General features: G+C 31.2%; 1 protein-coding gene and 1 long non-coding RNA gene across 7 annotated transcripts in view; one reads left to right on the forward strand and one right to left on the reverse strand.

Annotated features, from left to right (window-relative positions):
- The window catches only part of LOC118184290 (uncharacterized), a 207,732-nt gene that overhangs the window by 124,657 nt on the left and 60,422 nt on the right, over positions 1-22,653 (forward strand). For all 5 annotated transcript variants that reach the window (XR_015041228.1, XR_004757394.2, XR_015041231.1 and 2 more), the window contains one exon: positions 7,354-7,567. This is a non-coding gene — a long non-coding RNA (uncharacterized LOC118184290). The remainder of the gene's footprint in view (positions 1-7,353; positions 7,568-22,653) is intronic.
- The window catches only part of LOC118184289 (cytochrome P450 4c3-like), a 162,302-nt gene that overhangs the window by 39,269 nt on the left and 100,380 nt on the right, over positions 1-22,653 (reverse strand). For both annotated transcript variants that reach the window (XM_035353940.2, XM_035353941.2), the window contains exons 2-4: positions 16,619-16,731; positions 11,433-11,518; positions 7,373-7,563 (exon numbers count right to left, since the gene is read on the reverse strand). In XM_035353940.2, the coding sequence (XP_035209831.2) occupies positions 7,373-7,563; positions 11,433-11,518; positions 16,619-16,731 (390 nt within the window). The remainder of the gene's footprint in view (positions 1-7,372; positions 7,564-11,432; positions 11,519-16,618; positions 16,732-22,653) is intronic.

Below are 22,653 nucleotides of genomic sequence, written 5' to 3' on the forward strand. Positions count from 1 at the left end.
ATGTAAAGGACATTTCTTCCGAAAATGAGTTTTAAATCAATGTTAAGAATGTGTAGTTAAATTAAATTTTACTTTTAAGTGTCACTATGATGAAACGTTGTTAATTCATCTGATTAACTTAGCGTGTCCATTTCTATAAAAATGTCTGTTGAGAAGCTTCAGTGATTTCTTTAAGGCTTTCAGAGTAATTACAGTTCTTAAATTTGCAGTGTCATTCCACTAAAAACGGACTGTTTATCGAAAATGGATATCGAAAAATAGCCTCAATTTTTAATATACTTTATATTTTTCGAATAATAATTTTCCATTTGACTGTATGATACCTCTCGCTGATTTAATGAAATGACTTGATGAAAATTAGGGAATTAATGCCTCAGGAATTCTTAACCCTTTACTTATATCGATCCCTTTTAAAAAAACAGTTTTCTTTATCAACTCCCTTCCATTTTTATCTATCACTGTTCTATAATCGCTGCTATCCGTTCTACTGTATATTCCTTCCGCCCCCCTTTTTTTTTATCACAACGGACGTAGTAACACGGATCAAAATTTTCTTTTTCTGTGACACGGAGGAAAAAGGAAAGCAGCAGTTAGCTTATAGAGTACTTGTCGAATGAAGGGTATACTTATATATTGATAATGTAATTGCTATCTGGCTAGAACGTGTCTTAAAAAATTTCAACAGTTGGCATAGACGAAAGAATAGATATAGATTTTGCAGTTTTGTAGTTTGCTTTCTTCATTTTTGGAGGGGAAGTGGTTGCAATTTTGTGTGTTACTGCTGCTTTCTATTTTTTTATACTGCACTTATTGCATAAAAAAATTACGCGCTTAAAAATAACATTTATTTTTAAAAATATGTTAAATAATTGTACTGTATATTTTCCCTTATATTTATTCTTCCCAACTGTATCATGTAGCTTTACAGCAATAAACAATGGCATTATCAATTTTATTAAATTGTTTTTTATAATCAATGGGATCTTGATTATGCTGATCAGATGCCGGTTCATGTTCGTTCATGATCTCCAGTGAAACCCTTGATTATCGCTGATCTCTTTTAAAGTTTCAACCTCAAGTAATCAATACCGATTTGTTGAAAACTGTTGCTTTGGATGCATGTATCTGAATGTGGGGATGGTCTTACAAATAATTGCCTCAGAGGTAGTAATTTAAAAATGTATATCTCAAGATGGTTTCATTTCTCCTAAAATCAAATGTAATTATATTCTTTCATATATCTTTGATTTATTTCCGAATTAAGGAAATGTCGCTCGAAAATAAGCGTTTATAAATAAAAGCTCTTAAAAACGGACAAGACTGTCATCTTCATGCAGTTTGAATAGTCAACGAGCTTAACGAACAGTGACATGCAATGTAATTTCTCTAAGACATAAACACGCGCCATCGATTATTTGAAAGCTTAGAAAATATTTTCAGATTGTTTAACCATACACAAAATCAAAAGCAGTAAATACCTTTTAACTAAATTTTTAGTGGCTATATTTTGCATTTCTTTACTTGCGAATTTACAGAACAAATAATAGTTGTTATATAAATTACGTTATGAAATTGGAATCAATACAGCAAAATTTTCTGAAAAAGGAAAAACCAAACTTATTATTACGTAATATTACTTAGTAATACTTTAATTCTTTGAAATATTTAGCAAATATTTTTGCTGAAAATCATATGCAATTCAATTCAATCAAATACTTTAGGAATGCATATAAATGAGCTCACCATCTTTTATCCTATTATTAAGCAAAATTCAACTTGGTAGCATCAACCTAAAATCGAGTTTTGCCTAGTTTAACACTATTTAAATAGGAAAAGATAGTCTATAAACATTATTTACTTGCCTTTACAGAATTTTTATGTTCAAACAATGATTATATTCTTGGAGAATACTATTCATTTAATATACTGCGTAGAGTTTCAGATTTTATAATCAGTTTATTAGGAGCTACTTATGTTCTATCATTTCCATTGCTTCACTTGAACTCTAAGTTGAAAATTATATTATCTGAAGCTTCATATATATGCAGTTTGATGTACACAGCTCATAGAGCCTGAACACTATATTCGGCCTCCCAGACAGTCCAGTGTTTAGGGAAGCCTACTGCGGTACCGAAGGGTCCGGTTTCGAATTCCGAGGAAGGCATGCATGTTTGTAAATGTATAGTGTCTTTTCGCACTCTAAATATATGGCGAGCCTAATTTCCTCTGGAAAGATTGGTGATAGGAGAAGAGAGAGGGGAGAGAGACCCTCGGCTGGACGTCATAGTGCATGATTTGGTAGTATTTCCTCTAATAACGGAGCGTAGTTTCGCAGCTGTCATATATATTTTAGTGAGCGCACTGAATTGGCATCCGTTTATATTTTGACAGCACCTACTTCCAAGTGTTAAAAAATGTTACATCAGTACACAGCATCACCGTTATAATTGCATGTCAGTGCAGTTTTATTAATGTTTTACGGCTTTGAAATAAGTTACACGTAGTTTAGGCCAGATATATAATAAATAAAAATGTCTTAAGGATTTAGTTCATGAAATTAAAATTTACTTATGTTACGGAAATAGATTTGAAGTATCAACCAATTATTATATCCCAAAAATTATTATTAAAAACAAATATATTATTATTATTATTAAAAAGACCATTTTACATTAAACTTTAATCCTAATTTTATATATATATAATTACATAACATTTAAATTTTAAAATGAATTTAATCTTGCATCTGATGCACATGTCTCTTCTTAACTTTAAGTAAAACCTCCAAAACCAAAAAGAAAACCAGAACAACAAACAACAAACGAATCGTTACTAGTAACAAAATAGCACACAAACCATTACTAGTAATTATTGTTCAAAAATACATTTTATAGATAAAAGTAACAAAGAAGATGATGATTAGAAAAGATTCTTTTCCGATTTTCTCACAACAGCACTATTTTAGGAAGAAACTTAATGTTTTCGGAGAAGTTTCTGAACGTAACCACTCATTAGCAAATTTTCAAATCCAGCATCAAATTACAGAACTGTAGCCTGAGCTAACTTAACGGATTATTGGAATAAAATTTGTAAAACCTAACTGGATACGAAAGTAAGCCATTATCGATAACAGCGTTTTCCATCAGTGTAACAAAGTAATATGAAAAAAAAATGGATTTCCTCAAGGAAAAACTTAAAAATACAGCTCAACGAGAATATTAAACATCCAGCATACTATGACCCAGCAAAGCATATATTTAGCTTTGCCTCAAATATGCAATGTAATAATATGCAATGTAATAATATCAAATATGCCTCAAATACGCATTTGCATGTATTATGAAACTTTTAAACATAATCGCATGAATGATTGAGAAACGATAAATGACTTCAAGTAATGGATGGATGACTTTAAAATGAAGTAAGCGAAATAGAAACTTAAAAGGATGAAAAATGATGTAAAATATAGGTTTCGTCTATATAATGATACTGGACAGGAATATATCATAGTTCACTAAAGTGGAAAAGTTATTCCAGATGAATTTTCTTTCATAACTATCTCTGCTTGAAAAACCCGAGATACAAATTTAGAGCTTTTCGGATTATTCTAAACCTTTACTTGTAAAGTAAATTATCAGTTCTTTTTTAAATCTTGTTTGAAGAAATGTTAGCTAACATAACGAGAAAACCTTGAAAATGTATAGTACTACAAGTGCGTTTAAAAGTCGTCAAGATCGTTCTGCTGCTCTTAATACCTAGTTCGTAACAGATTTGTTTGATTTCAATATTTGTTTTATTCACTACTCCTTTTCTTTACTAAATCTACCCTACCTTGGCATTTCTTATTTCAAACTAATTTTATTCACTCTGCTCAAATCCTTAAGAAGGACGAAAATATCTCTTTTATAACAGTATTAATTATGTTACTTAAACGCAAAAATTTACGTTTAAGTAACATAATTTATACCCAATTAAATGATTATTAGTGAATTAAAAATATATTTATTTTAAATAGAAGTATTTATTAAGTCATTAAAAGCATGTTTTGCTATAGTACAAAGCATGGCTTCAGGATAAATGGTACGATTTTAAATGCCTTTTATAGAACAAGGAATTCCGAGATCCGAACAAAGCCGATATTTGGACGCATCCAGTTCTTTTCGGCTTCAGATAACCATAAACTTATTTAAACACCTCGCAATGAAAGGCCATAATGATCTTCTTGATACCATCAATTGTTTCACTACAGTAAGGATAGCACTAACTGTTCCCAGAGTAACTGAAGTTACTGATTTACTAATGCGGGCTTGTATGTCACGATCCCGGAAAACCACGAATAATCAACCACGAATGCGAACTTCCACAACGGCTTTAAAGAAACTAAAGTTTTAATCAGAGCTTAAATTGCCGGTACTTCTTAGTTTTAGGATAGATCATAGTTCTAGCCAGAGCGGCACCTGAGCCCTAAATAAGAAGGCTGCGGCACTCGTTTTATGTAACTGAGTAACAATTTCAATAGAAATTTGATCTCGAAATTTTCATTTTTAGTACTAAAATATTAAAAATTGCTTATTTAATTTTATCTCTTCTCATTTTATTAAATTTTAATTATTTAATTTCTTTCTTTCTTTAATTATTTTAATGATTAATTATTAGTGATTTTATTCATTTTATTCTTGTTTCTCTTTCCTAACGATATTCCGTAGGGCTCTGGCACTTTAGAAATTAAGCCCTGGTTTTTAATAATAATAGCCTGGCGGTTTTATTCGAATTTATTGGAAAAAATAATGAATTCTAAAAATATCTAGCCTCGTTGCATATTCGAAAGATATTTATCAGGAAAATAGGGTGACTTCGATGATAGTTACATTCATAGACCTTTCTTCACAGAACGTATTTTAGAATTACCAAACGAGGCGCTGCGAAAGTGAATAATAGCTAACCATTGCTCTCTCCACCCGTACTCCTCCAAAGAAAATCTGTGACATGTTAATAATGAGTTTCGATTTATGCCATGAAGAAAACATGAAACAATCCTTAACTAATAGAAAGAGAAGATAGCACGTGTAGTTCTTTCTATCTTACAAAAGCGAATGCGTATGAAATAAGCAATTTTTTTAATTTTAAAAGAACAATTAATTAATTAATTAATTTTAATTTTAAAAGAAACACAAGAAGTTCCCCATGTACCACATAGTATCACATGGGGCTTACAGAAGTAAGTATGAAACACAATACAAAATAAACAGAAGAGGAGAAAACTGAAACAAAATTGAGAAGAATTACAAAGTTTTACAATGAATTGACGAAAACTGTTTAAAGGCACTTCTCTCGGAAATAAGTTGGTAAAATTCTGGAGGCCAGTTAATATTAAAATTTTTCAGTCCCAGTTTCAACATTTTTCTTTCGATCTCATATTTAGGACATAGAAGAAGCACATGTTCAACATTCTCCTCTCCACCGACGCTACAACCACAAACAGACTCTGGGCTCAATTTAAATCTGCTCAGATAACTTTTGAAATTTCCGTGGCCAGTAAGAAATTGGGTTAATTTATAGTTTGTGAAGAAGTGATGACATCACAATCTTATTTTGATGGAAGGGAAAAGTCTGTTAGTTAAGCTTCCTTTATTTGAGTTAATGAATTCTTGGTTCAAAGACTCCACAATACTTTCATACATGACCTTGGTGGCAGTCTTAGCAAGAAAATCAGCTCCTTCGTTCTGAACAACACCTGCATGACCAGAAACAAATGCAAATTCAACCGAAATATTTTTATCTTTTAGGCTTTTAAGGTCGTTTTTGAAACTCAATGATGATTATATTATTAGAGGAAGAAATGCATTTTAGGATCTCCAAGGATGATAAGGAAAATAAACAACCTTTCGACAGAAATTTCGTTAAAATGCGAAAAAAATATTCATTTTTAAAAACTACGTGTTTATGCAATAGTTAATCTGGCAGTCTGGAATGAAGTTGCATGGAAATATTTTATTGTGTGAGTTATTTTATTACCTCAACGAGCTGCTAATATCATCTTATTAACCGCAATGTTAAATTTAAAATTTATATTTCCTTTTTATTTGCTCTTAAGTAAAGACCACTGAATGACAAAAATTATCAACATAACATATCATATAACTCTATAGTGACGACAATAGTTAAATACAGTTGAATTTAGTAAAACATGCATAGACAAAATAAGATGGCAGCTGGAAGAATAGAATGGATGTAATAAATTAAATAAATTCATACTCATGAAATAGCTTAAAGTGTCACAATATTACATTGATAACAGAAGATTTTCTGCATTGTTCTCCTGATATTGCTTATTTTTATCCCTTAGAAAACCGAGGCCTTCGCTAATATGTATGCTTAAAAAAACCGTAACGTTTGTCCGCGTCCCTTCCCGTCTCATCCTTTTTCTCCTTTCTCCGTCCATTAACGTGCAAAGTTTTGTGAAGATTTCAAATGATGTTCTTTCTACCTTCTAACAAAAAAGCTTCTATTAGCCTTTTATGACAAACTGTCTGCAGTAAACTAATACAATGCATGTGGAGAAACTGCACCTGCTACTACTTTGAGGATGAAGAAAACAACATCGCAACCTCAGCCATTTCGGGCAATTGTGGTCGTTTGAATGAAGGCTGTCTCGGGCGTCTTGGCATTCAAAGGGTTAAGCTCAGCTGTAGTTTGATTGGGAAAATATTTATGATAATTCACTTTATCCTATGTAGTTTTCCGTAAAATTGTATATAGGACTTTGAAAAAAAATCATATAAATATACGGTTTACACATACTTCAACTTTTCTTCAAATATGTAAAACAGATCACTATTTTAGTTAATGTTATTAATTAATTACAAAAAATAAGGAAGTATTAAAATCAGTCAAATATAGTTTCATTTTTAAAATGTCAGGAATATTGACGTTTACGTAGCTAGATAAATTGGCAGAATACAATTTTTTGCAATATGAACGGTTCCGGATTCGGAACACCTTCGAAATAAAGGCTTCGCAATAATAGTTATTTTAATGTTTTAATATCCCGGTCATTAGAAATCTCAGATACCAAAGGAGTACAGTAGGAATGAAATTTAAAACACACGATTTATTGTTATTATCCTGAAAACTTGGAAATGGATTTATGATTATTATTCCAAAATCATTCTAAAAACGATTTGGACCGAATAGCGACTGTAAAATGCTTTTTAACTTCTTTGCATATTTTCATCATATATCCAAATTGTGCTTAAATTTAATCAATAGATATTTTGCTTCAGTGTTATATGTTACTGTTAAATGAATATTCACTTACATATTCTATGAGAAAATTTGTAATTCTGTTATCAGGTACCATTAGGATTCTTACCGCAAAGGATGTCTAGAGAGCAAAGGGTGATATAAGGAACCAAATCGAACGATTTGCTGCCCACTTCCTGCTTTAGCTTCTCGGCTAAAAAACGAGCGTGGTTGTCGATGACCGGTAAGAAGTCGTCCAGGATGCGGAAATGGAAGGCAGGGGTCAGGAGCTTCCTCCTCTTCTTCCATTTTATTCCAGAACTAGGTAAGGGAAGCAAAATAAAGAATAGTGAAATTTTATGAAATGCAAGTCAGTTTAATGTAAACGGTATATAAGATCATTTTCATTAGATCCACTCACGAATTTTCTAAAGAAAGTGAAACTGCAATTGTGTTGCAATCTACTTAAAGTATTGTTTACCTCAGGTTTTCTACTGCAGGCATATTAAAATTTCGCCTTTTATGTACAGTTGTTCCATTTTATCGATGAAAGGAACATAGTTAATATAATTATTAATTCTTTTAAAAAATATAAAGAGTAAAATGTACTTTAAATTTGAGCATGCTCACGAAATCTCGTTTCATTATTAGTTAAAAAAGGACGTTTCGTCAAAAAATAAATGAATAAAATTATAAAAATAAAAGAGAAAGGTCTCCAAGAATAGTGCTTTAAAGTAATCTTCAGAGTTTTTTCTTTAATCCAATTTTTAAAAATTAACAAACTAGCGACTGAACAGGTTAAGTACATGCATGGAGCACGAGAAAGGGGTGGGGGACTTAGCAAAGATGATACGTGTTTCAGCTTAGAAAAGTGTTTAAATTTGTCTAAAAATTACAAGAAAAGATGCTTAAAAATGCGCTGCAGTTAAGGTTTATTTAATTATGAAAGAGCACTCCAGGGCAATCTGCCTGAGGTAGAGATGCTTTTGTGGAGGACTTTCTAAGGAAAACGTGCTAGTATGCATCTTATACACGAAAAAAAGCACAAAAACGCCTAGTCCTGTTTCAGGGATTCGAATGCCCTTAAATTAACGAAATTTTATAGAGCTGACTAACTAGTTTAGTTAAGCTTATTTCTTAATTTTCATTATATTGTTTATTTCTCCCAAAGCATGCACATTTTAAGTGGAGTAACTTAACAAAGTATGAATCTGTGCTGAAAGGTGAGATAGAGGACAGATACCCACTTGTTACTTATAATAGCATTATCAACTTAAAGCTTAGGGCACACTAGTGGCCAGGAAAAGACACCGGCATCTCGAAGAGGTTTTAAAACACACGAATAGGTTGGCTGCATGGGTTTTATCCTCAAAGAATATCTCATTATAGTGAATATCAATTGACATTTGGGGTTCCGTAATCCATTTCTCCATTGCAGAAATATTTATACTTTATAATGATTCTAGGATGAAATTTATGTCTTGAAATATTGCTGCCTAAAATTTTAGATTCAATTTAAAATTTATAATTTGTTTTTGAAGTTTGTTTCTCGATTGTCATCGCTTCTGAGGAATTCACATTCAACATTATCTCTGTGCGAGTTGCTGTTGCAAAATTTGGGATTCTGTAGCAGAACAAGAGCTTCTAATTGCAAAGGTTAAAGATACTTAGAAAATCCAAATGATACCTCAGAAGCGTGCTAAACAATCTACACACTATTTACTGCAACTTCAGTTTTGGGAATCATGACACTTGTGAGACAGGACAATTTGTGTAGAATATGGGGGGGGGGTATAATTCAAAGATTGAATACTTTATTTAGATGCTTAGAAAGATTTCACAGAAGTTGATAGAATAGTTATATTCATTTTTTTCATCAGCATTTTCCCTAAATGACAGCTTGCATCTGGTTGATATTATTCTGGATGCTATTAAATGTACATAAGTTAAGAGATCAGCACTAGTGTACGTACAGTGGGCAGAAACCTGAGTGATATCTGCAGTGCTATTTTACCGGTTTAAGGAAAAAAGATTCAGCATTCAAATTGTCATTTTTACAATTTACTATGTAGAGAGATTAGGTTTGTTTCGTAATAGGAGATATGAGAAAAGAGAAATTTCCTCGCCGGGACTCGAATTACTGACCTCTCGAGTGTGCTGACTACTACACCGCGAAGGCATGCTAAGAAGGCGAGAGAAATACCTTATATACTCCCCCCCTTTTAAAGGGCAACTGGGAATTAGGGGACCCATTTGCCACATCCTGGCGGCAAAGAATCATTATCCACCCCCTTTTTTTAGTTCGGGCGCCACTGTAGGTACATTAGGTTATTTGGAAGCAGAAGACATGAAAAACGTGCAATGCCCTCGCCGGGACTCGAATCTCGGACCTCTAGAATACGCGCCGAGTGTGCTGACCATTACACCACGAAGGCATGCTAAGAATGCGGGAGAAATACCTTATAACTATATCAAAAACTAGCTCAGCCTTCTGTTTTCTAATTGTTCAGGTAAAGTTGAAATCTATTATTCAATAATATGCTTGAATTAATAGAAAACGTTAATTGGGGATGTTACAGCTACGATTATAAACATTGCTTTATGAGTTTTTCTGCAACATTTGGCATTCACATCTTTGTTACTAAAAATATCACAATATTACAGCATTTCTTTTATTTCAAAATTCTCACTAACGGTTCCATGCAAATATTCTTACCCGTAGAGAAATACTATTTTCTCTTTCAGCAAAGAATTCTTTCTGTAGTAAGATCATCATAGCAATATTCTTAAAAATAATATTTATAAAATATCAATCAATTATCTCAATTATCCCAGAATCACTATGCTTCAACATCGCTTCATATCAGAATTTTAGAATTATATAACAGTAAGGATATCCATAATGATATTATTAATTAATTAATCGAAATTTTAAAGAAAATAAGCAGAATTTTTTTTAAAAAATTCAAAAGTCATAAAGAAAATATTCACATTAACAAATAAAATTATACTTATTAATAGATAATGCTCTAAACTCTTCTTCTACATCTTTGATTATAATGTAATTTCACAGACTTGTAGTATTGGGATTGTAATTTCATTAGCTAGAATGTTTCTTTGTACTTTTTCTAATGACTGAAAAAGTAGATTAAAAAAATGAATGTTTTGATGAAAATTAGTATAATTTAATATACGTTAAAAGAAATTTCTGAAAAATATATCATTTTTAAATGAAGGAAATATTCTGTTATTTGAAAAACCACATATATTTGTGAATGATCAAACGTATCAAATAACATTGTATCAGGTAGCACAGATTTTATGTGAAACTAGCTAATCGCTTCAATAGAGCAACAGCAGCAATTTCCTCTGTCGATGAAGGAAAGCTAATGCCAATACCAGTATGCACAGATTTTAGTTAGCTATCGGATCCAGAAACACAAGAAAAACTCGGAACATTTTTCAGAATCTTCGCAGATCAGTTTGGAAGATGGATTCGCATGTATAACATTTAACTTCCAAAGTGTTGCCTGAATGAGAAATCCAAAGTGTTGCCTGAATGAGATATTTAGGTCATTTAGTAAATCATAATTTGGAGTTCCATATCGGCTACTTACAAAAGACTCTAACGTAACTAAATAAAAAATAATTCTGGGAATTGCTGTTGTTAACTGTCAGTTACAAGAAATGTTTTTAATAAACTTAATGCACCTAACATTGCATTAACTTTGAATCTGTTAGAAGTAAGCGGATGTTTATCGTCGTTTAACATGGAAAGAAAACTATAAAAAGGGCATGTTGATGAAATCACATTTTTCTAAGCATTTTGAAATATGAAAAGCTATAGTAGCACGAAGATTGAAAGGTTAAAATGATTTTGGAATCGCCCTTCAGTTAAAACCAGACCTTATATGTCTATCATCCCAGTTTCAAATAACTTTCATTCAGTTTGAAAGAGTATGTTTGTATCAAATGAATTATATACTATTTCGAGTGAAGTAAGTTAAAATAAAATGGTTTTATCATATACTTTAATTTTTATGCTTAGCTTTATGATAACTGAAAATTCCTTATTCACCTGTGAAAATCAATTAATTTTATTTGATTTTTTCTGTGGGCATAATAAATATGTACGTAGTTCCAAATGGAAAATCATTACATTAAAAGGCTATATTTATAAAGTGCCTTACCTTGTTATGAGGCCTTGTTTGAACCAGGGAGCCAGAAAATCATACACGAAAGTTTTTTCTAGTAGTGCATTGCTACTGAGAACAACCTATAACAAATTTTTTAAAAAATATGTTAGGTTCAAAGATAATAAATAATATGTATCATGTAGGTAATATCAGAAAATAAAAATATAATAATTTAAATGATTAAATTAAAAATATATGGTTTTTACATTCAAATGTATTTTGGGAGGATTCTGTAACGCAGTTATAAATTTCAAATTAAAATTAGAACAGAAATGAATCACTATTCTCAAGAAGGAAATAAGAGGAAAAAATGAAAGGAGATAGAAAGAATTTTGTCTTTACTTATTTCCTTTGGTAGGATATGCAGGTCAATTGAAAGGCTGGGAATTTAACAATTCTTTAATACTTAAACGAGCTATGTTAGAGAGAAGGCTAAAGCATTTTTCGTCTTCTTCCAAAAAACGCTTCTTTTCGATTCCTTTCCTTTTTGAAAATAATCCTTTCAAGAAAGCAATCCTTTTAAAATTGCCCCATTAGAATATTGAACAAATAACGATTAATTATTAATAAAACAAATTACAATTTAATTATATATTTAGCACACAATTCACAAAATAAAAAACTGCTTGCATTATTTGGAAGAGCTACTCTTATAAAAATATGGGATAGAATAATCGATTCAGAAAACTTTCATGCATAGCGTTCTCTCAAAATCTTATGCGATTTAAGGCAAAAGCTTGTAAATTTTAACAAAAAAGGATGAGTGTACGCAATTATATCTTGCTTGTATTGTATGCAAGCAAGCCAATATAGTTCTGATATTATTTTAATTTCTCCTTTGAAAAAATTTAAGTGTAGATAATTTAATTAAAAATATATCAACCAGCTAAAAGATTCCCAAGTTAGATTCGATTTGGATTTAAAATGTTAAGCAATATTTATTTACTTTTTATTTATTTGTTTCAAATATTTGAAAAAGAAACTATTTTAACACCTCAAAAATTTTATAGGATGTACCAATATCTCTGCCCAAATAATACCTGGATAGCAGAATTAATTATCACATAAGTTTTTTTAATTATAAAGGTAATCTGATTGAGTAACCGTTATTTCTAGCCAAAATGATAAGACAATGAGCACAAAGTGGCATAGAGATTGTGAAGCAATCAAAATCATGTTATTAACTTAATTCCTAGAAATATGACATACTATTCATGTTCATTTAAAACAGACTATCCGTTTTAAAAATAGCTTCTTAATGTTTCTAACATAAAGTAATTATAATAATGAAACCGATTCAGAATAACTACCACAGTTGTCAAAATATTATTCTTCAAGTTCAATGAAGTTTTAACTTCTTAATTGTTTCTATTTTTAAGCGTAGCATCCTGGAGGACATAAAGACTCATCTGATAATTACAGTTGCTCCTAAGCTGGCCCTGATTTTTCTGCGTAAACTCTATTAAGTGTCACTTCACTTTTACCATATTATGTTACATAATACGAGGTCTTGCCCCCAATAATACAAGGTTTTGTATAGTCGCTCCATGCTGGGCATATTAATTTCACTTATTTTTGTATTTAAAGGACCTTTAAACTAGTTATTATATCAAAAACATATTTCTATTTGTAATAACATGGCTAATTAATTTGCCTTCATAATAACAATGGCAAGTTAGTTTACATTATAATCAACGCAGAAGCACTATAACGTTATAACCAGAGCTTAATTTTTAAAAGTAGGAGTGCTAGAGCCCTATGGAAAATCGTATAAGAAGACAAACAAAAATAAATAAATAATAAACTAATTTATAATTAAAATAATAAAAAATGTAATTAAAATTCAATTAAATGTAGACACATTAGTAGAAATTTAATGACTATAGTTAGACTAATGATAAATAGTTAAATAATAGGAAACTAGATCGTATCTTATTTGGGATTCTGGAATTACTATTTCACTTGGAAGGAAATAGCGGAGCCAGGCTTCGGCTGACTTTAATTCCTGAATATGCGGTATAATGTACTATATCAAGGAATAATAAAAAAAAAAAAATCATTCGTCCTTTGCAGCAGCACACCAATACAAAATGGTAAGCGTCGCTAATGAAACGAGAGAGAATGCTAGATATAGTATGAGAAAATGGAAGGAAATTTCAATGGAGTAATTAAATATGAAAAGAAAGAGAGAAAATTAGAAAGGGAAACAAAGACAAGTACTGAAAAGTTATACATTTCTAAGTTAGACTTATTACTAAAATTAAATTTTATGCGATGAAACATTTTTTGTTGAAATCGTGGTTTCATTTCATAAAAGACGTGCTGAAACCCCTGTCATTTACGGCTTCGGCTATAAGATTTTCTTTAAAGACTGAGAAGTATCGGAGCCGAGTTCTGTTGGGTTCCAGTGTAATTTAAGCTCTGGTTATAGCGTATTAAATTGCTTCGTTCATTATGATGTTACAACATAACTTGTAAACCTTCATTAAAAAAATCTGCCTTTCCTTTCACAATAGCATGCCTTATGTACGTATAGAAACTATTACTTCTTATGCATATATATCAGTCACTCATTTTGTTTAAAGATTTAGAGTTTCACTAGTTCTGATGTGAAGAGATAGATGCATAAATAGAGTAATTAAATAAATGTCTGCTAATACTCAGAAGTTAACACTGTGCCTGCGATTATCTGTGTTCTTTAAGATGATCTGTGTTAGAAACTTTAATTATTTGATATAAACGAAGTAGTGTGAAATTTAATTAATGAGCTTGAAGCATTTTACATTAAAAACATTTAAGGAATATGTTTCGGTGACACTTGAATGGTGTTTTCCTGTTGACATTACGATATTAAATTTGGAATAACTGATGATGCATGAAGTTCAAGATCATTTTTATTATTATAAAAGATTAAAATGTATTAAAAAATTAAAAAAGTCAGAATTATAAATTGGTAAAGAATATCTCTTTTTATAACTTCTTTTTTAATTTAATTTTTTGAAAAGGAATTTGAGGATTTTTCCTCCTTTATCGGTGATAGTAAAGCGGATTTCCACGTTAATCGTATTAACCGAATGAAAACTATTTTCTCCAAGCTATATTTGACTAACTTTCCGCACATATCTTTAATACATATTTACATGAAGATTTCATTATGAAATCTAGATCTTGTACAGATATAGTTAAACCTAAATTCGTCGAAATAAATTTTGCGCAATGCAGTGAAAAAGGGATCAATTTGAATCAATAAGTCCTTGGTTATTTTAATTCAAAGTAACGATACTATGAAATTATGAATTTTTTTTTGAAAAATATTATATTTCATTTCATGCATTTTCTTCAACATGCATGTTATATTCTAGCAATTAAAATTTTATTTATATGTAATTATAGATTTGGTTTTGGCTTCTTGTTACTGCGTTTTCAGTATACTTCATCTGTTGCAGTAAATCAAATACACTGAATTACCAATGAATTAGAGATAGACATGGCTATGCAAACTGTGTAGCGCTAAGAGTACCATTGCTTAATGCATGCCATGAAGTTGCACGTCTTGCCTGGGCAAGAGAACACAGAGAATGAACTCTAGAGGACTGTAAACAAGTAGCATGGAATGATGAATCTCGTTTCCGAATGCTTAACAACGACGGGAGGCTGAGAATATAGCGTCAGGTTCATGAAGCCATAGATCCTGCATGTCAAGTGAGTTGCATTAGTCCATGGCGGCTCAGTTATGGTTTGAGGTGTTTTGTTGGCAGTGGTTGGTACTTGCATCAACCTCCCTCGGTATAATTCGGTACGTAAAGATGATTCGATACGTAAAGATGATCATCCTCAACCATATTTGTTGTCATGTCATTCACACGGAAATGGAGTATTCCAGCAAGATAACTGTAGTTCTCACAGGTCCTTGTTGGCTACTGCCTACTTGGATGAGCTGAGTTCTGAGTTCTGTCATGAAATTATTATCTAGAATCCCTGACTTATACCACTACTACCTACAGACCACTGTGGGAATGTTTTGGAGAAAGATGTGAAACCACATCACACAAAACTAGAGACCTTTCCTGAATTATGGACAGCTCTATCCGATATTTAGCAAGCCATTCCGGTAGAATGCTTCCTCAAACTTATTGAATCTATGCCTCTTCGTGGGGCAGCCATTATCAAGGCCAGAGGAGGTCCAACTCCTTATTGATTTCCTATCTCTAATTCAATGGCACTTCATTGTATAATTATTACTACTTTGAAATAGATAAACATTAATACATTTTTGATCGAACAGAGTTTTCCTGAGCATATAAATTTATAGGAGCTAAGTATAGGGTGATTTTGCTGTATTTAATAAAATGATAATCAAAGAAAGAATCCGTTGCATTTCAACGTAAAAATAGATTTTGTTAAAAATGAAATTTTATTTAACCATGTTACAATCATAATTAGTGAAACGATCCTTAAGAATATTATCGATCTACTGACAGATTTGGAATAAAATAAAGCGTTTTCTTAAGAAACGCCTGAAATCAATAAATAATCCTATGAAATCAGTTGTAACAGGCAGACTGACAGATATTTAGAAGGTGTAACACGAAGATTCTTTTAACCTTTCAGTTAAATTTAAGCCGATAATTGAGAAAATATTATTTCTCCTTCCGATGATGATCTATTTTATATTGCCTACTTATTTATCGGCCGAATAAGCATTGCTGTGAAACATGAGAAATTTTAGTTGGAGTTCTTTCCGATTGCAAAAGGGATGTTTGATTATTTCACCGTGTTTAATATAAGCAGTTGTCTGTAATACTCCACAAAGACATTTCTGTTTAAGGACAGATTCCGTGAGGGCTTTGTAACAAATTATTTACTTAAATATTTTAGGTAAAAATCACAAGTCTGTTCACAGAATAAAATATTTGTTCTTAAAACTGGGAACTATGTGCAGAGGAAACATTCTTCTTTTTTTAATTAAATTTATATATTTGTTACATTAACAGAAATCATCGCTTTAACGTTTTAACTTAGCTGTAACTTAAATACAATGAATATTTAAAGAAAACAGGAAAATTACTTTCACAAGAGTGTTTCCTAATTTTGTTTACTTCGAATTATATCAACATAGAATTGCTTAATAATATCAAAAATTAATTTATGCATTTTAATTAGATTGCGACTTTACTTACTTCAACTGTTTCTGGCTTGAAGAACAAAACAACAGGCTTTAGACCGAACCAAAATCTTAATAGCCTTTCTTTATCATATATGTGGGCTATGCCGCATAGTGCTTGGAAAGATACTGAAAGAGAAATGAGAGATGTATATACAGGATAGTGTAATAAGTAAATACAAAGACATTATCCTTTTTTTTAGATTGTATAAAATTTCACATATTAGAAATGAACACGCTATAAAGAATTCAGTAAATATATAACACAAAAAAATTCACTAAGTAATGGTTCGTTCTGGCGCATACGAATGATAATCGATTATAACTGTGATATAAGATTTTTAGTATATCACATATTAAGATTTTTTGGTCAGAATTAATACAGATGAGAAAAAGAAAAATTCAATATTTTTTTAATTTAATTCTAAAAGAAAAGTTCTGAAAACCAAGTAAGTTTCTAAACACAAGTTCGAAATTTCAGAAGTAAATTATGCTGTGCTTATTTTGCCATTGATACAACTTTAGCGCCAGCTATGCGTGCATTAGATGGTTCTTCCTATCGGAAGCTTCAGAGAAGTCGTGCATTTTTATGGGCTACTTTGGTTTCCTACAGTTATGTTTTTTAATTAAAATAAGTGAAATTTCTGCTAGATAAAAACTTATTTTATTTCTTGCTTTATATGCCAAAAGCAAGCGTACAAAAGAAGAAGGAAGAGATGGGTTATATTAATACGTGAGAGACGACTGTAGCAACGAAATTCAAATAATTTTAATGAGGAGATACACTTGAACGACATCAAAAGTTTCTAATTACATTCGCATGGCGCATCATCCATCTGAACAATAATTTTCATCAGAATATCTGAGAAAAGCACCGTTTGGAGGATAGAAAAAGAATATCCGAGAAAAAAATCATTGTATATATCTAATTTGTTTTACTTATGAATGATAATTAAAAGTTCTTAGTTGCATCTTTCGATTTCAAAGAGTAAGTTTTTCATAAATTAAGACACTATGAAATGTGTTTCATTATGTATGTAGTACTTTCCTTATAAAACTGGTTTTAATTAATGTAATAAAAAATTATATTTTCTTATAATGTATGTAGGATTTATAGGGTAACCCAACATCACACTTGAAATGAGAAAATAAAAAAATACATTAAAAATATATTCTGCCTTATGTATATATGTTTTACCTTTAAATGTCACTGTAGTTATTTCAATTAGTCATTCACATATTAATCAAAAGTTGCTGTCTGATGTTTTATCTAATAAAGTCACTTTAATCTAAAACTCACTAAAGTAACTGCATTTTATATAATATTTCTTTTCTGTTTTGAAAATTAAATTGCACAGTTAGTAAAGTAGCTAATGCTCATGCAAGTGTTCTTTAAAGTACTGAAAAACTATTATCAAGATTAAAGTTTTGGCTTGATTAAAATTTGTGTAAAAAATGGTCATTAATTTTAAGAAAAAGTCTGTAGTTTTCCGAAAACGCTTTCAATTAGATCTTGTTCTTATTGTTCGTTGTTATAGGAAAGATAATGCGTATATAACCGAAAATCTCATTTGTAGTCATTGAAAAATAAATCAAATTCCTTGTGCAAAAAAGAAAAAAAAAAAGAGTTGTGGTAGGTAAAAATTTAGTGAATTCGCACAGGCATCAAAAAAGAGAAAACGCACGGTCCGAACCTGAATACTGGTTTTTGATCTTTGAGTTCAGAGAACTAAATAAGTATCTGTACTGAAGCTAGCGATAAACATTTATATATATACGGCCAATTTTCGGCTCCGGGGGCCAACGCTTTTTCCCTTAGACCAGCTTTCTTAAACTGTGGGTCACGGCTCACAGAGGGGTCCGGGACCTGCTGCAGGGGATCGCAAAAAATTAGCAGTTTTAATATTTCTTTAACTTATTATAATAATTTTACAATTACGAAACTTTTTTACACAATGTACCTGAAAATAGATAAAGATAAGACAAGACAGACAAAGAAAAAAGGAAAACGTTTCAACGCATTCTTTTTATAATAGAAACGTTCATTTTACTTGCTTTGCATGTGACATGGGCTGTCATTTCGTCTGCTACTTATTTAAAATTTTCCCATTGTTGTATGTCTTAAAATTAGAAATTAAAGTTATTGACCAAAAACTGCAATAGTGTATTACAGTACAAGTAAAAAAAATTGCCAGTTTCACACACGCGCGTGTCAGACTTGCATAATGCTTATGGGGTCCCACAAAAGTTTCGCAAATATTATGAGGTCCTGGGAGTCTTGAAAAAAATCTCAGCGATAAAAAGGGATCGCGATTGAAAAACGTTTAAGAAGCCCTGCCTTAGAGAACTGAAGGCTGTTGAAACAAGCTTAAAATGGTATAGATTTTAAGTAAAACTCAAAATGTAGAATTTTGAAATCTCTCATTGTTTTCTAGCAACAATTTAATGCTCTAGTGTATTATCAACCATATCTGATTTATGGTTGATAATTAAGGTTAATTACATTTAACAAACTTCAGAATTTTCTTTTAAATAATGTATTTAATTACAGTATTAATTTATACATTTTTAACTATCCACTGAAATTGTTTTATTAATCAATTTGAATTCATGTTTTCTTCAAAAAGCATATTTATTTAAAAACTATGATAAAACTAGACTTTTGAAACGGAATGTCTGAAACCGACGCGGCAATGGCAAAAAGTTAAATCAACTCGCGCGGTCACCGGCCATATGGAAAATACCGCTTCTGAACACGTTTCTGATGGGTTACCACTTTACGCTTCAACTGCGTTGGTGTAAATTTGGCTTTCAGAAGAAACGTGTTTGATGAGAAAAGTCGTACAAATTGTGGATATTGTCTAGACTGGATAGATCTGACAAGGAATAATGTATTCCTGCTAGACATAAGAAGTTAGTATTAATGTTATTCACACAATTTTATAATATGGAAAAGAGTCAAGAAAATCTAATACAACACTCATGATAGTTTCAAAAAAGAAAAACTGTAAGTACTGAGGTAACAAGATTTTCGCATAACCTATGTCAGATATTATTTTGAGATCTTTAATCAGGAAATTAGGTAGAATATAAAGCTAATACGACAGAGCAATTATTTTTAAACACTTTTTATTTCCCTCCAGTATTAGATAAAATGATTCTGTTACACAGTAAATAGCCATAACTATTTTTACTTTCATTTCACCAAAATTCTTCGATTACATTAACATAATCAAGAACTTAATTTTATAAAATTCGTTAGATTTTTTTAAAATATTTAACAATCGTTTCGAGCCCTTAACTCCTTCTTTAAGCAACTCAAAAGTTAATTTCGTACAAACGAATGTATACATAGTGGTCTTGTTAGAAGTGGTTGATAGTTGCAATATAGTTCATTGATATCTGAGACTTAAGCTGCATAACAGTACCATAATCAAACTGATGTGCGCAAATATCATAGTTTCCTTGTCATATTTATTTCAGGGCCATTTTTGTCCTCTTCTTCTACCTGGGGACCTGTTACACCTGTACAAATACGGGCTGACTTTGGACAATAAATTAACAGATTTGCTAATTTTGAACCACTGCATATTTATTAGTTTTTGCTTTCTTAATCTTTGTTTCTTAAAGAGAAATTGCAAACACTTTGAGTTTTGTACACATTACAATATATGCTAAAAATTCGCCTAGAGTTTAGTCCGTTCAAGGCTTTTAAAAAACCAAACTATGAGAAAAGAAAATAATTTGGATATTAATCCTGTGCAACATCTGGGCAATTTGGCAACTAACAGAAGAGCAAACATGAATAAGAAAAAGATTACTGCGATTCTATTCAGAAAGATGGTTCTGTTGTAAAAGAAAGAAGTGTTAAGAAGTAATTTATTTAAAGCTTTTAACTCATAACCAAATAATAAGCTGTGTCAGCAATATCTATACACACACAGAGTGGGAAGAAGCCTTTCTGGTTGCCAAAATAAGTAATATAAAAAAAGTAAAAAATAAAAATCTGAAAGGTTTCAGATTTTAAATAATGTCCAAAGGAGCGTTTTTTTAACATTTTGTCCGTTACCTTTATTTATTAAATATCACGTTCTTCGCACTTAAACCATAAAATTCAGTTCAAGAGCAATATCGGAAAATAGTTTTAAATTTAGCGGTACTAATCTGTTTTGAGGGCCGTAAAAAAATTGCAGCGAAAATGTATGCGCAAAAGCGCCAAATCTAGCAAACGCGCCCATTTAACAGCTCGCCAAATCTAGCGTACGCGCTGATTTCAGATTGCGTAAGTTTATACAGTTCTATATTTCTTAACACGCCATTGAAATACTAGTTTAATTTTTAAATACTTTTTTTATTTTAAATCCTTTCTTGATATCCTATGGATTTAGCAATTGCCCATGACGAAAAGTCGGCAATAGAATTTTGGTTAAAGTGCAGAATCATCCACTGCTTGACGCGTTTTTAAGAACTGTACATACTCGATATCCACGTGCACATCGACCTATTTTGACTTAAAAAAATCCTAGAATTGCACAAAAATGGCACTGCGCACACCCTGGACTTTATCTATGTACATATCGACCTGTTTTCACTTAAAAAGTAAAAGAAAATTGACAAAAATCTAATTGTTTTTTTACCCTTGTAAAAAGCGGCGAACAAATAAGTGAGCGATTCTGCACTTTAGTGAGAATATTTTCAAAAATGCATCATTCATTATAGAAAATTACGTTTGAACAACCAACGAGATGAAATTATGCTTTAGCGATAAGTCGGTAGCGAAATAGCGATGCAGGCATCCATTCAGTTATGTTTAGCAATTTTTATATAAATTATAATAATCATCTGAAATAGTTATTTACTCTTATGCTTCCCTTCAGTCATGTTTATCCTTTTCCATATAAATTATAAAAATAAAAATGTATTATATGAAATTAACCTTTCATCTAAATTAAAACATCAATCTTAGATAGTTATTTACTACTATACTTCCTTTCTTGCCGCAATTATTAGGGTTGAATCAATTATTTTTAGCAGCATTGGCATCAACAATAGTTTATCGATTTTTTACGGCCCTCGAAACCGAATAGTACCAATTTAGCATATCTTTAGAATTTCCGATACGCTGTCTAACGCGCTGGAGATAAAAAAAGTTTTTTCTGTACAACGTTACCTTGAGTTTCGCTTTGAAATCCCTGAGTTTGTTAATAAAAAATTCCTTAAAGATTTACAAAATATGAAATCGATAATGAACCAAATTTCAAATTTCAAATTTGGGCTTCTACATGTCCATATTCGCTGTAGGATTACGTCATTCAAAATTCGATGGCTCTATGTACCGTTGTTTTATCACAATGCAAGAAATATACATACATTTACGCAGATTTTTCATTATTTAATTCCTTCAAATATAATGCAGGTCTCTAACATTTGGTGGCAACAGTTTGAAATGCGAAACGGCCATTTATAGTGAACCAACGCAAAATCGCAAAACGGAAACAACAGTTCTTCAGGGACAAAGCCCCTCTTTGGGCTAAAAAAAATCAAAGTCAATTCCTACTTAGGTCAACAAAGAAAAGTTTTATTTTAGTTACTTTTTATTAACATTATTAAAATATTTTCGTTTCTAATATATGATCCTAGCGTTTATAATTACTCACTCTATCCATCTCTTGTAATGCTTCATTATTGCGAGGAACCTATCCAGTGAGTTTTCGAGTAGTTCAGTTCTTCAATCAATATTCCACCTAATGATTTCACACGACTCAACGCGACATATGCTTGACCTACTGGGATGAGATTTCGTCCTAGATATATTACTGCATAATCTACAGTGGTACCTTGCATCTTATGTACGGTTGTTGCCCATGATAGGATTAATGGTAGCATTCTTCGTTCAGCAGTACCGTAGCTGCGCTTGTGAAGCAAGGTTCAATTTAAAGGGTTATATTTTAAACATATAATATTATTATCACGTTAACATAGAAATATGGGGAGAGTTTTCGCTACATAATGGGACATGACATCCGCTTCATCCAACTCTATAAAACTACA

Source organism: Stegodyphus dumicola, chromosome 1, assembly GCF_044657685.1.
Source record: "Stegodyphus dumicola isolate Sdum_Otavi_A_Nest chromosome 1, ASM4465768v1".
Classification (NCBI taxonomy): Eukaryota; Metazoa; Arthropoda; class Arachnida; order Araneae; family Eresidae; genus Stegodyphus; species Stegodyphus dumicola.